Raw genomic sequence first — 15240 nt, 5'->3', positions numbered from 1 at the left:
CCCTGGACCTTCCACCAAGCCCTGCCTCTTCCCAGTAGATATGTGGCCCTGAGCAAATCACCTCCCCTTTCTGAGATTCAGTTTTTAATTTTAATTTCATTCTGTTTACTGCGTCTTTTGGTTTTTGTTTGGGGGATGGAGCAGGAAGCTTCAGTTTTCTTTTGCATCAAAAAGAATGGATTGGGGCCGGGCGTGGGGGCTCATGCCTGTAATCCCAGCATTTTGGGAGGCCGAGGCGGGCAGATCATGAGGTCAGGAGATCGAAACCATCCTGGCTAACGTGGTGAAACCCCCTCTCTACTGAAAATACAAAAAATTAGCTGAGCGTGGTGGCAGGCACCTATAGTCCCAGCTACTTAGGAGGCTGACGCAGGAAAATGGCGTGAACCCAGGAAGCGGAGTTTGCAGTGAGCCGAGAGCGCACCACTGCACTCCAACCTGGGTGACAGAGCAAGAAATCTGTCTCAAAAAAAAAAAAAAAAAAAAAAGAAGATGGATTGGGCTAAATTTGTCTTTACTTAGGACTCTAATGTCCTTTCCCTTGAGATCTCACTTGATTGTCTTATGGTCCCGTGAGGTGAGGGGAAATGAATTCTTAATGAGTGTCCTTGTCTTAGGTAATATGACTTAGATCTCACAATTAATAGGGACAAGCTAAGAGTGGGATCCACTGGCTTCAGAGTCTCCTATACCCTATGAAGAAAATTCTTAACCAAGAAAGTACTTATTTATTTTAGTAATCCTAGGAATTAGCCTCAATAAAATGAAAATCAGAAAACTGAATTCCTGTGGTCTGTATTAGATCATATCCATTTTCGTATTAATATCATTGTTTCCTAGGTCTTCCTCAGCATCTTTTATTGCCTATTTTCATGAAAGTGACATTTTTAGTTCACCTAAGAAATATACTACTGGAGAGAGTTGCATAACCTCTTTAGTAAGGGCTATGATTCTTTACATAAAGTTATATTCCATTGGATATAGATAATGTCACAGCCAAATCATACCTTCTAAATAATATTGTAGTGTATTTATTAAACCTTTATGCCAGGCACTGTTCTAAGCACTTTATCATTAGTAACACAATTCTCAGGAAAACTGCACAGGAAGTATTGATTCCTCTCCATTGTTTCAGATAAGAAGATTAGGCACAAAGGAATGATCAGCTTGTCCAAGTCACTCAGCCAGTGGTGGAGCCAGGATCCAAATCCAGGCAGTCTGGCCCCACAGCCCATAATAACCACCCACCATTGAAATCTGGAATCTCCATAACTAAGAATTCCATGTGAGACTGCCTGATGAGTTTCACTAATAGAACAATCTGGGATGAGGGAGAGTGTCTTCTCTATTGAGAACTGAGCAGACGAAACCATGAATAGAATTTTTAGAGCTGAGAATTGCACACTGAGAGATATTCGAGCTGCAGAACATCCAGGAGCTGGGCCAGAACAGTGAGAAATTCAGAGAGAGAGATGTTAGCCTGGGAGAAGAAGGGCTTCTGGATGGGAAAAGTGCTGCCTGTGAACAGCTAAGAGAGGCTATTCTATAGGGAAAGGACTCAAATCACCTGGGGTGGCACTAGTCCATCACAGGACCCAGAGGCAAAAATTTCACAAAACCTGTCAGAACTCATGAAGGATTAAATGGTCTCTTTTAAGCAGCTAAATTCACTTTTTCTGGTGCAGTGATTCTCAACTGGGGGAAATTTTACCCCTTCAGGGGCATTTGGCAAAGTCTGAGACTTTTTTAAAAGTCACAGCTCAAGGACAGAGGGGCATACTACTGGCATCTAGTGTGTAGAGGCCAGCGATGCTGCTAAATATCCTACAGTGCCCAGCACAGCCCTCCATAACACAGAGTTATCCAGCAAAAATCATTGGTGGTGTTGGAATGGAGAACCTTGCCCCCGTGGTTTTCAAACATGGGTCTGATGCTTACTTGCATCAGAAAAGTAGTAAAGCTAGGTGATCTTTATAACCCTTCCCTCCAGTGCTGAGATTCTGAGATTCAGTTATTTCACCTTTGGGTTAAGTCGATCTTACCAATGGCGTGAAGGGCAAACAGCTGATCAAAGGGCTTGATGGCAGAGTGCTTGCTGGAGCCGTTAACAAGCACCGCAAGCCAGTCACGCCCTTTGCTGAGGATAAAAGTCCTGGGAAACCAGCATGCGATATTTCTCCCCAGTGTGTCTTTGCTGTATTCTTGGCATTCTTCAGTCCAAGAGCCATACCTAAATTGGAACATTCACGAGTTTTATCAGGTTGCAGGAAACAACCATTTGCCTAAGTAAAAATAGGTACAGTACTAACCTATAGTAGAGAAAATACTGCGTGTCCTCAGGGGCATCTGTGCCAACAAGCCAGGTGCAGTGAAGGGAAACTTGGTATGACCTTAAATGTGAATAATTATCTTCTGTAGTGTTTGTGGTGCAAGTTAAATTCACAATTGAGGTTCCAGGAGACCCTAGGTAGTCAAAAATAAAAAGGACAAAACATTGCCATGGCAAACTCTGAATTTCATGCTTCTTTTGGAACTATAGTGATGTGAACATCGTATTCATCACCAAAAAATAATCATCTTCACATTTTTTTTTCCCCTTGAGACAGAGCCTCGCTCTGTCACCCAGGCTGCAGTGCAGTGTTGCCATCTTGGCTCACTGCAACCTCTGCCTCCTGGGTTGGAGCGATTCTCGTGCCTCAGCCTCCCAAGTAGCTGGGATGACAGGTGTGTACCACCACACCTGGCTAATTTTTGTATTTTCAGTAGAGCTGGCGTTTCACCATGATGGCCAGGCTGGTCTTGAACTCCTGACCTCAAGTGATCCACCTACCTCAGCCTCCTAAAGTGCTGGAATTACAGGCATGAGCCACCATGCCCGGCCATCATCACATATTTCTAGAAACCTACTAACTACAAAAGGCCAACTTACTGGAGATACGGAATTAGAATTATAAAGTCCCCATTTCTGATATTCGAGAGCTTCCCAGCTATTTTGTTTGGGGCCTGGGGGTGGTGTTTGCGCAATAAATGTGTGGAAGTTCAAAAGAAGTACAATATATTGTCATTTTGAGGTTGATGTCCAGCAACTTTGGTGCTCTAATGCCACATTTGTTAATAACTAGCTGTGAGACATTGACCCCCACTCTTCTGGGCTCTGTACTTTCAACTGTAAAGGAGAGGGTTGGTACAGGAAGGTCTTGGGTATCCCTTTCCATCCTAGAATTGTGTGATTCATTAGGTTGTATCCAAATTCTTCATGAATTACATAGGTTGCTGCTCAGAAGAAATGAGTTTTGACAACACTGCAAGATTGCAGACTTGATGCACATTAGCATGTTAAAGTCCTCTTTAATATACTAGGACTTGAAGAAAACCTTGAATTGGCCAGGCACGGTGCTCATGCCTGTAATCCCAGTGCTCTGGGAGGCCAAGGCGGGTGGATATCTCTTGAGCCCAGGAGTTTGAGACCAGCCCAGGCAACATGGTGAAACCTCGTCTTTGCAAAAAATATAAAAATTAGACAGGTGTGGTGGCATGCCCCTGTAGTCCCAGCACTTTGGGAGGCTGAGGCGGGCAGATTGCTTGAGCTCAGGAGTTTGAAACAAGACTGGGCAACATGGCAAAACCCCAACTCTACAAAAAATACAAAAATTAGCCAGGTGTGGTGGCACGTGCCTATAGTTCCAGCTACTCGGGAGGTTGAGGTGGGAGGATCACTTGAGCTGGGGAGGTCGAGGCTGCAATGAACCAAGATCATGCCACTACACTCCAGCCTGGGCAACAGAGTGAGACCCTGTCTCAAAAAACAAAACCTTCAGATTTTATTATTATCATTATTATTATTTGGAAACAGAGTCATTCTGTCGCCCAGGCTAGAGTGCAGTGGCAGGATCTCAGCTCACTGCAACCTCCCCATCCCGGGTTCAAGCAGTTCTTCTGCCTCAGCCTCCCAAGTAACTGGGATTACAGGCACATGCCACCACACTCAGCTAATTTTTGTATATTTAGTAGAGGCGGGGTTTCACCACGTTGGCCAGGCTGGTCTCGAACACCTAACCTCAAGTGATCTACCCGCCTTGGCCTCCCAAAGTGCTGGGATTACAGGCGTGAGCCACCGCACCCGGCCAAGATTTTAAATGCAACCTTTTTATGTTTGCTTCATTAAGGATTTCTCAAATTATGTGACTAGAAAGGCTTGTTTTCATTTCAACTTCTCGTTGCTGTATTAACTGTTGGTCTTTAAAATACACTGTGGGAAACACTGGCCTTGTTGGTGGTTGCTCAGAGAAGGAAACAAACTCTTGCACCCAGGCCAGGAAGGACTGCATTCAAGTGGGAGCCTTGAGAGATAGAAGGGGGTCTTTTGATCGTAGCTTACGTCAGCTGTAGATCATTTTTATCACTGTCAGCCAGTGTCTTTCAAGAAGCAGAGGGAGAAGATGATGAGAGAGAGCCTCTTATTATTACCTGTAGAGAAGTTAAAGATGGATTTCTTCTTTATATCTGTGCTTTTGCACAGACAAAAAGAAGAACTACCTCAAAGCAAATTGACTTATTCAGTTCATGTATATATGCATATATTAGGTTGATGTAAAAGTAATTGTGATTTTGGTCATTACTTTTGCACCAACCTAATATATATTTGTCCATGCATTAAATGGCCAGAAAGTCCACACCCAAGTACAGTTTAGAGATCCTGACAACTCTTTGTCTTATAGTTCTCATCCAAAGAATCATTTAAGTGAATTCCACTTGGTTCAAAACAGAAATAATTTTTATTAGTGTCATCCTGTATTAGAGTGTTCACAGGATAATTAGAATTGTAGAAATGTAAGCTGCAAAGTGCCTCATAGGTAAAACCCAGTTGTTCATTATAGAAAGGAGGAATGGTGGTTTGATGTAAGCCACATACAATAATCTATCTCTGTGATCCTGTATCTACCTTGGATTAGTCTCTGTACTTGGGATCAAGCCTATGCAAATTGGCTGGTATGTGGTCTAGACAAGTCATAACAAGTAAATGGGGCCGGACACGGTGGCTCATGTCTGTAGCACCAGCACTTTGGGAGGCCGAGGTGGGTGGATGGCTGGAGGCCAGGAGATCGAGACCAGCCTGGCCAACATGGCAAAAACCCCATCTCAATAATAATAATAATAATAATAATAATACAAAAATTAGTCCAGCATGGAGGCACATGCCTATAATCCCAGCTACTCGGGAGGCTGTGACATGAGAACCGCTTGAACCCAGGAGGCAGAGGTTGCAGTGAGTCAAGAACACACCACTGCACTTCAGCCTGGGCGACAGAAGGAGATTCTATCTCAAAAAAAAAAAAAGTAAATGAGAAGATCTTTATGATTCTGTTTTAAGTCACCAACACAATTCAGGAGGCATGGTCTTTTCAGCTGGTGATATGACAAGATAGTCGTTTGAAAATTACCTGTGAGCTTAGCTGACCAAGACAATGGTTATTGGGTGCACCTACATGTCCCAGGACTTGGTAGCCTGCTTCTCCTCTTTCCTCTCCCCTGTTGTGTGTGTGCACTTAAGTGTTTGATCAGAAGTATTACTGATTCTAAGTATCAGAAACACCAACTTTCCACTGGAGGCCAATGCAGAGATGGTGGATATTTCTGCAAGAATGTGCCAGATGGAATTCAGTTGGTTATGATAAGAAGTGGCAGCAGCCTTGGTTAGGATGTTGTTGATATGGGAGAGTACTTGACAAGAACAGGTGACTGACTGAAGAAAAGTGAGTTAGTGTTAATTTTTCTACTTTTCCATATTTGCAAAGTCCAAAACATACAAACTGGACTTTTGGAGGCCTGCTTTACCTGGTGGGGCATGAAGTTCAGCAGAAACCCAGCTGCTGGCCAGTAGTGAGTGGTCGTTCTGCAGGATGGTCCGCACACTTGCTGAAAAGCCTTTGTGGAGGATGGTTACACATTTGCTTTCAGTGATTCCGGTTTCATACTAAAAATAAAACCCACAAGTCATAATACATAAAAGAGAACTAGGCTTAAGAGAGCTATTTTAATTAAATATGCATTCTATTCTACTTTTTAAATGATTAGTAAGATGCAATGAAATAGTTTTGCTAGAAAAAAAGTCAAAACAAAACCATTGTAATAACAACATAGTAATTTCTCAATGACACATGAACACATTATTCTTGTAAATACAGGCGAAATATTACAGTTAAGCTCAAGTTCCCTTTGACCACCATCTCCCCAGAGTCAATGTTTGACAGAAAATTCTCTAGAATTCCATATTGACTGAAAAATAGTGAATATGAATCACTTCTCCCTTTGTTTGACTTTATTGCACACTTAATATGTAGCAGGTGCCTGAATGTAGCCCCGAGATAAAACTGAGGCTCTGAGAAGCTAAATGACTTGTCCCAGGTTGCAAAGGCAGGAAGTGGAAGAACTGGGATTTGAACTTAGTTTCCCTGACTCTCCACTCTGCCTTCTCTCTTCTTGTTTTACTAGGCTACTGTGTCCTGTTCTGTTGGTAATTTTATGGGAAACAGAAAACCAGTATCCAATCCATGGTGCCTAAAAAGTTACTAAACATTCCTCCTTAAGGGAAAGAATCATCCGAAAGTTAAAATATTCTGCGATGCTGTTTAACGCTGAACAATACACCCAGCACTAGCTCACAGGCATTCTTAGAGAGACACTATTCTACTGGTAACATAACAAAGAGCCTGTCAGTAATTTTATTTTTTTAATCCAAAATTTTATTTGATAAAGAAAATGCAGTCAAAATGCATATTTATTCTCAATAAGGATATCCATTAGAATAAACACTTACGTCATCTTCTTTTGGAGCGTTTATTTTCACTTGATATTCAAGATTAACATTCCTTTGCTCTTGATCAGGATTTGGTTTCCAATGTAAAAGAACTTGAGCCAAACCAGTAACTTTAATGGTGAAATTGACAGGTGGGAGAAGTGAAACTGTTGATTCAAAGAATAAAGAAACAACACAATGTTCAACTGGACACAGGCAGCACTTTTAAAACTTTTTGAATATTTGTTGCCCTGCAGATGCTGTCCTGAACCTGCCAGCACCACAGACACGGTTGCTTCTGCGTGCCTGTAACACCGGGGCAAAGAGAAAGTGTCTATTTCTACCCGAGTAGCTAGGACTACAGGCGCATGCCACCATGCTGGGCTAATGTGGGTTTTTTGGTATTTTTAATATAGACAGAGTTTCACCATGTTGGCTAGGCTGGTCTTGAACTCCTAACTTCAAATGATCTGCCCGCCTCAGCCTCCCAAAGTGCTAGGATTACAGGCATGAGCCACCATGCTTGTCCTAGAAGAGGTTTCTTTAAAACTGTTTTTAACATCTTTTTTACGTTGCCCACATCCAGGTGTTTACATATAATACCTATATTTTTATTGAAATATGAACATGCTACTATATCACTATTCACTATAACCATAATTTTCAAACTGAGAGTCATTATCCATTAACAGGCAATAATAACAATGTATTGGTTTGTGACCAGAACTTTTGTTTTAATAATGTGGAAGAAAAATAGAATAGAAAATATCAGTGTGCATCAAACATAATAAGAGCTGTTTCATGAATCTCGTTTCCACTACATAAAGGTAGTTATATATTTGTATGTGTGCTGGTACATAATGTAAAAATGTATTTACCTCTTATTATGAGTCACAGACAAAAATATTTGCAAGCAAACTTACTTAAATAGGGCTTTACAGAAAGAAAACGTTTCTTCCCCCTTCATGAGCCATTCTCTGACTTTGCTTTCAAAATAAAAGCTTTTGTTTAATTACAAAATCAATATCTGTTTATTGAAGAAATTTTGGAAAACACAGATAAGCAAAAAGAAGAAAATAATTTTTTAAAAATAATTGTACCACTAAGAATGGCATTAACATATGATATATTCGTTATGTTTTTTCTGGGCGTATATTTATGCAATTTTTAATTTTTTTTACCACAATTAGGACGGTATTGTGCACACAACTACAAAACCTTCTTTTATTCATTTACTAAGTTATCAGGATTTATCCATTGACCTTAACAGACTTCCACACCTCCTCATCCATGTTTACCACATGAGGATTTTTAGAGCTCTGTCTATATTGCACTGTCCATTATGGTAGCCACTGGCAACTTGTGACTATTGAAATTTTATTTAATTAATTAATTAATTTTTGAGACAGAGTCTCACTCTGTTGCCCAGGCTGGAGGGCAGTGTTGTGCGATCTCAGCTTATTGCAACCTCTGCCTCTCAGTTCAAGCTATTCTCCTGCTTCAGCTTCCCAAGTAGCTGTGATTACAGGCATGTGCCACCACACCTGGCTATTTTTGAATTTTTAGTAGAGTTGGGGTTTCACCATGTTAGCCAGGTGGGTCTCAAACTTCTGACTTCAAGTGATCCACCTGCCCCGGCCTCTCAAAGTGCTGGGATTACAGGTGTGAGCCACTGCATACGGCCTAAATTAATTTGAATTCATTACCTTAGTTGCACTATCCATATTTCAAGGGCACAATAGTCACATATGGCTAGTGGCTACTGCATTGGACATTAGGGAGATACAACATTGTCATTACCATAGATAGTTCTGTTGACAATGCTAGACTGGGACCATGTGATGATTTTCCTTAAACTCTGTCATCACATCAAATACATAACATCAAAAAATTTCAGGACAAAATGCAGTGGAAGTTTCTTAATGTTTGGTCATGGGGCCTTCTAACTACTCCCTTGTGTGAGAAGACCTTCCAAATGCGACCACTGGTGCCAGCTTTATTCCATGGTGCCCGGAACTTTGACTTTGATTTCCCACTGTAGCATAACATTTGCATTTCAGCCAACATTGCTTTCTTAAAATATAGCATGTTTAAAGCATCTGTCTTCTGATGGGGATAAATATTGTCTCATAAAAATCCATATATAATGTTCTAATCGACAGCTTAAGAGAAAATAATGTTATCCTTTTACTAACATATTTTTAAAAATAAACATTATTGAATTGAATAGAAGGTCCTTACTCTTTTCATCAGGAAGTAAGTCAGCTTGCAGTATCTTAGTGGCCCCCAAAAGAATCAGTAATACAGGTGCCACGATGATCATATCCTACAGAAAACAAGGGAGATATCAAAATCATCTTGTTGCTATTTTTAAGAAAAACTGATAGCTGCTTTCTAACATAAAATGTAGTCATTTGGCCATTTAACAAACATTTATGGCATATTATGTGCTAAAAGTACAAACATGACCAAATCTTGGACTTTGCCCTTCTGATGTAGATTCATAGTTTGAAGGACAGAATGAAATATAAATTGATAAATGTAAACCAGTTGACAAACTGCCTCAATAAAGGTGTGTATGGGGTACAATAGGAGCAGAGACTTCTGATTTGCCATCTAAAGGGTGAACTAGAGTCCTTGACACACACAACAGGAAAGAGACATTCCTGATGGAAGCCAAGGCATGTGCAAATCTGGAAGAAAAGGAAACAAATAGGAAGGGATTGCTTTTCGGCAAGAAACCAGAGCAGATCTTTGAACAGCAGAAGTTCTAGCACAGTCAGCAAAAGAAATAAACAACATTACCATTTTCACTATGAGGATTTAAAGATGAGCGAACATGACAGGAAACTTCAATCTAAAACAGTCTGTAGCCTGAGAAAGAGAAACTTTGAATCACTAATCCAGAATCAACTTGTGGTACTTTGACTTTGAAGAGTTTTTTCTTTTTTTTTTTGCTTTTTTTGTTTGTTTGTTTCTTTGTTCCCCCCCTCCCCCCCCGCAAAGGGAGCAGGTCACTAAAGGACTGAAAAACATAGTGATAGACCTGGGGAAAATAAAGACAGTATTTCTATCTCCTTGAAACAATTGGGCAATGAGAAGGAATCTAGAGCTGGAAATGTGATAACCCAGTGTGAACACACACAAAAGTCTCGGCATCCTGTTCTACATGTCAAAGAGGAGAGTCGGTGATCTCTTTCTGAGAATTGTAGATGAGAAGTCTTGAGTTTTTCTTCTGCACATTTTGAAAGGCATATTTCATAAGAACTTAACTTTAAAGGGCAAATAACATGCATGGCTTCCCCCTGTGTTGTCCTCACTTTTACACAGGAGTTCTTCCTACTCTCTTACTATGTGCTCCCCCCAGAGATTTGGTACCACACACATGTGGCTTTTATACATGATGGGAATCCCTTCCACAGACATTATTCCTACCCATAAAGGAAAGGAGTCTGAAAGGTGAAATAATTTGCCAATGATCAAACAGCTGTTAAGTAATGGAGCCTAGACCCAACCTCTGATCTTCCAATGGCAAAACCTATGCTCTGTCAACTTTATGGTACTAATTATGATGATTTATAATTTCAGTTACAACATTTATTTAAGTGGCTTGGTATTTTCCAAATATAATTCCGGTAGAACCACAGGAGAGACTTGGGCTAAATGAATACCTCCAGGAAATAGCACAGAACACTCTTAACTTCATTATTACTTCTTAAATTATTACTTAAGTTGCTACAATTACTGCTGAACTTACTAATGAAATTTGTAAAATGCCACAACAGCAGGAAAGGATCAGCATATAAGTCACTCAATTCCTTTTCAAATAAACTTAAGTACTGTTAATCAGAAGTATGCCAGTTTTGATTTTAAAATCCTGTTTATTATTCTCTGAGGATTTCACACCATGTAGAAATGTAAAAAAAACAAAACGATGACGATGACAACAAAAGCAGGTACTCTATAATTTTTTTAAAATTTTCAACAAGTGAGAATTTTAATGAGTTAAGGGAAAACACTAGTAATCTACTAAGCCTGAGAAGCAAAGATAAAAATTCCTTAAGAACAGCAACAAAGATACCTTCCTCTTTAAGTTATGAAGGTGATTTCTTAAAATGTCAGCATTTCCTGAAATAATATTAAATATGCTCTCATTTTGCACTAATTTTCAATAATAGGAATTCTAGGTCAGAAAAAACTGCAAAATTAATATTTCTTTGTGACTTTCACTGACTGGCAAAGTAAAACTATGTTATAAGTTTACTTGTAAAAACAATAAACATATATTTATCCTTTGCAATTAAATTGTTGAAGTAAATAATAAAACTTGAATATCTCAGTGGAGAGATAATTGAATATTTTATATAAGCAAGCACTCTCCCCTAGAATTTGTCATGTATTCTGATTTTATAGCTGCTAAAAATAGAATTGTTTTTCAAATTTAATCTTTCAAAAAATTTTTTATTATTAGTTTTGGGCCATAAATAACTAGACAACTTTTTCATGTCTCATCGCTATATTTTATATTTAAAAAGAGATGCTTTTGAACAAAATCAGTTGTCCTATAGGCAGCACAAGGTACTCAATAGGGGTCTAAATATCAACAAGAATGACAATTTTTTTTGTGTGAGTCAGATAAATTTTACATAAGGTTGAATATTACTAGAGCTTCAGGATTTGATACCAGGTTTTCTACAATTCTGCTCACTCTCTGTGGCCCCTTAATACTTCTTGTCCCTGCTTAAAACAACAACAACAACAACAACAACAAATCTCTTCAGGCCATTTCTTTAATCCAAAGATACACTGTTATATAGATGTCAACTGGGTCATATTTCACTATAAAAGAATAGAGCGACTTCATTAGCTTAAACATATATATCGACAATATGTTCGACTCATTCTTCTCATGGCTACCAATTAAAATCTAGCAGAAAACCATTAAATTGTTAAAATAAGATGCAAACTAAGCAGAATGAAGCAACTATAGGTTGTTTATCTATCACCAGGAATACATGCTCAATCTTTAAGAGAAATCACGATCTCATGATCTACTTGCTCATGTAACATTTCATCGAGTCAATCTAAAATTCCTCAAGTGCTCTCTAAAAATCTAGTTTCTGACAGGTGTTACATTTTTTGAAATTTTGGAGAAAACAACCACAGTCTCCTTCCCTATAGGTGTTTCTAGGAAGTTTGGTAAAATTTTGACAATTAGCAGTGGATTTCCCCAGTGTTCTTGAGAACTGGTCAAATTCTACTGAAGTTCAGACTTACAAATATTTTCCCCTCTTTTTTTCCCAACTTATTTTTCTGCCTGGGGCATTTGTTTTATAACAAAAGTTATACTGGCACCCCTGTTTTTAAAACCTTTTTGAGTCAACTGTGGTAACACCTAATTCCAGACTCAACCTTAGTGGCAGAAATTGTAAAGCAACTGAGAGGATTCATGCTCTGTTAGGCTTTTAAATATAAAGAGTTTACTTTCTCTTTTATCCTGTACAGTATAATCAGCAATAAAAGTTATCTCTTGGGGGATGAAGAATAAATAAACCAAGGTATAAACTGCAAAAGACACGTTTACCTAGGTATATTGCATTACCCTCCAACGAAAAACTGCACATTCCTAAATATATAAATGAATAATAAGGACCACTTATCATGCATGCAATTTTTTTTTTTTTTACTACTACTGTACTTTTGATTAAATTTCTGAAATAGTCCTAAAATATAACTCATGAGTTCAGGTTGTGACTGTAAACATAAAACTCTCTGTCAGTCCAAGTGGAAATGATGTTGCCACCTTGAGTATTTGGAAAAACAGAAGAAGGAGTTTGCTACAAATATCCCAGTGCTTAAATATTTCCTGCCAATTGCACACGGTGCAATTTGTCATCTCACATCCATGCTCCTGGGCGTACCTGTCTACAGACGATCCTCTTGTTCCGATCAGTACTCAACAGAAGATGGCGAGGACCGTGTCTGTCGTGTCTATGCTCGTGGCTGCAACCCCAGCATCTAGCACAGTGTCAGGCACAGGACCGACGCTCAATGTGCCTGGCCCTGTGTGGAGTAGAAGCAAATTAGTGCACAGCCCTAATGTGCAATATGCGGTGAAACCTAACAGAGGAATGAGTTAGGTCAGGAGTGCAGCAGGCTGGGGAGTGTGTAACAAGCCTGGCCCACTTTTGGTACTTTGCCGAAACATTTCCCATGCAGTGTTTCAAGTAATATAAACAAATGAGGTGATTTAACTTCTAAAACTTTATTATGCTTTGAAATGCAAACTTTTAACAAATAGCTACATAAATTCCTTTTTCGATAACCATGAAAGAGGACATATTCATTTAAAATAGAAATCATACCAGGTAATAAAATGTTCAGTATGGTAATTCATTAAAGCAAGTACTAAGTATATTATTCAAATGGCTATAAAAGCACCATCACTTTTCATGTGTTTATTAATTTTAGGCTCATGGATATTAAAATATTCTAATTTTTCTTCTCTCTCTGTCTCTCCTTTTTTCCCCTTTTTTTGGTTCCATTTCATCCTTTTTTTCTGTCTACATGGAAATATGCTTACCTTGCTTTAGGTAAATACATTAGTGAACACAAAACCAAGTGAAATATTTCAGCAAATTTGGGTACATTTTATATACAGTGAAACAAAAAACCAAGTGAAATATTTCAGCAAATTTGGGTACATTTTATATACAATGCAACAATCTTGGAAATCCAAGAACCCCTACCAGAAAGAAAAAGCAGAACGCCTCCTTCAGTTAGACAAAGTGCCTCTCTCTACTTTTTGTTGTTGTTTCTTTATTTGTAGATTTCTTGCTTAACTCTGAAACTTCCTGAGATATTTTATTAAACCCTATACCCTATTTTGGAAACTCATTTATTTTCTAAGAAATCTTGGCAGAATATATGTTCTCATTTTAATTGCATAATTATCTGGAGTGGTGGAAAACAAATGTCTTATATTTATATCAGCATTAACAAAACCATAGGTGTTGTTTTAATATGACTCACCTTGCCACGGATTTGCACATCTCAGTTACTGAGCCAAAACACAAGAATAGATTGCTATACCCAGAATCAACATGACCTGCCTAATAATGCAAGTTTAATAGGACCATTATTAGTTCTGTCCCTGCTAATAATAATAGAATTATAAGGAGTTTTGTTTCCCCTTTTTGTTGTTTACAAGTTTGTCATATATTTAGAAATCATTGTTTCTTGCTTTTCCTAACCCTCCTCCTCACCCTGGGTGTAGTGAAATTATTAGGAGGTGGAGCACAGGGTATTGTTACAGCCCATGTCATAGAAAAAAGATATTTATTTGCTTACTCTGTGGTGAGTGAAGCATTTGATTCCCACTTACTGAGAAGTGCGGTGGCCATGCGATCAGAAGCAGCGGCAGGGCATTGAGAATGAACCTTATCTCTGGGTGCACTTTTTAACTTAGAGGCGGTTCTTCACTCTTTCATCATCACAGCTGTAATGGTTAAAAACTCTCAGGCAGCTTCCTTCATGATGGGATGGCAACACGTTTTCTCTAAGCAAATATGGAGGAAGATTTGTACAGAGCAACTACGCAGGAGCTGCACTGGAACTCCCAACAACCAAACTGCTGTCAAACGAAAGAATCTCTCGTCCAGATAGCCATTATCTGATAACTGTCTTGTCTGCATTTTCACTCTCTTTCAGAGTTGGTTTGCTCTCTTCAGGAGTTGGAATTAACTTTTACTCATGGTGACAAGGTAATCAAGTTTTCTGTGGGTACTCTAAAGCGTTGCATTTCTGTTTTGTTTATGTGCCTTGTTTGGCTACAATAGTTACTGTGCCTCTATCTCCTAGGCAACACTGACACATGATTTGATAGGAAATAAGGCCTGAGGAGTACCCTCTCCCTACTCACTAGGCAGTAGCAGCAATTCTCTGCCCTTAGAGAACCGCCTTAGCTCTTCTCTGCTTTGTGCGCAGGTCTGGTACCCTCAAGTAAATATGTGTGGGGGATGTGTTTCTGGGTGTGATAAATTGCTGCTGTCTGTCACCTGAGATCATCCTACATAAATTGTAGCAATGCAGTGTTGGTCTGTGGGTGCACCCAAGACCACCTTCCTCACATCACACCCATTGTACCACCCAGCTGTCTTCAGAATGCTTCAATTTCAGCAAACTTCCTTGGCTTTTCCTGTCCTTTGTTCCATTTCTGTTTGATTTCTTCTGGGGAATTTCGAAGTGGCTAGCTAGCAAAGCTGGCTTAAAAAAAGTAGCTTAGCGTGTGAATAGATAAGAATAGTGCTTATTGTGTGACCCAAGGCAGAGAGTAGTAAGTAGTTGCCTTTGGAAGGAGACCTTCAGTCTAGCCTAAGGGATGAGTGATGCACGATTCCCTGTCTTCTTAGGAGCCAGTTGGGAGAGTCTCAGACAGAGCAGAT

The 15240-nt window shown here is 39.3% G+C and overlaps 1 protein-coding gene across 2 annotated transcripts in view; it reads right to left on the bottom strand.

The window, feature by feature from the left end:
• The window catches only part of IL5RA (interleukin 5 receptor subunit alpha), a 44048-nt gene extending 29438 nt beyond the window's left edge, over positions 1 to 14610 (bottom strand). The window contains exons 1-8 of one of the 2 annotated variants that reach the window (XM_054480115.1): positions 14181 to 14610; positions 12718 to 12859; positions 9602 to 9670; positions 9038 to 9122; positions 6818 to 6963; positions 5836 to 5974; positions 2310 to 2463; positions 2043 to 2230 (exon numbers count right to left, since the gene is read on the bottom strand). In XM_054480115.1, the coding sequence (XP_054336090.1) occupies positions 2043 to 2230; positions 2310 to 2463; positions 5836 to 5974; positions 6818 to 6963; positions 9038 to 9122; positions 9602 to 9604 (715 nt within the window). In that variant the 5' untranslated portion in view covers positions 9605 to 9670; positions 12718 to 12859; positions 14181 to 14610. Of the gene's footprint in view, positions 1 to 2042; positions 2231 to 2309; positions 2464 to 5835; positions 5975 to 6817; positions 6964 to 9037; positions 9123 to 9601; positions 9671 to 12717; positions 12860 to 14180 lie in introns of those variants that run through there. The other variant, XM_054480114.1, reaches the window with a different exon arrangement.
• Positions 14611 to 15240: the final 630 nt, after the last annotated feature.

The sequence above is a fragment of the Pongo pygmaeus genome, chromosome 2, assembly GCF_028885625.2.
Source record: "Pongo pygmaeus isolate AG05252 chromosome 2, NHGRI_mPonPyg2-v2.0_pri, whole genome shotgun sequence".
Taxonomy (NCBI): Eukaryota; Metazoa; Chordata; class Mammalia; order Primates; family Hominidae; genus Pongo; species Pongo pygmaeus.
The sequence above is the reverse complement of the archived record's forward strand: the minus strand, read 5'-3'. Positions and strand labels throughout refer to the sequence as shown.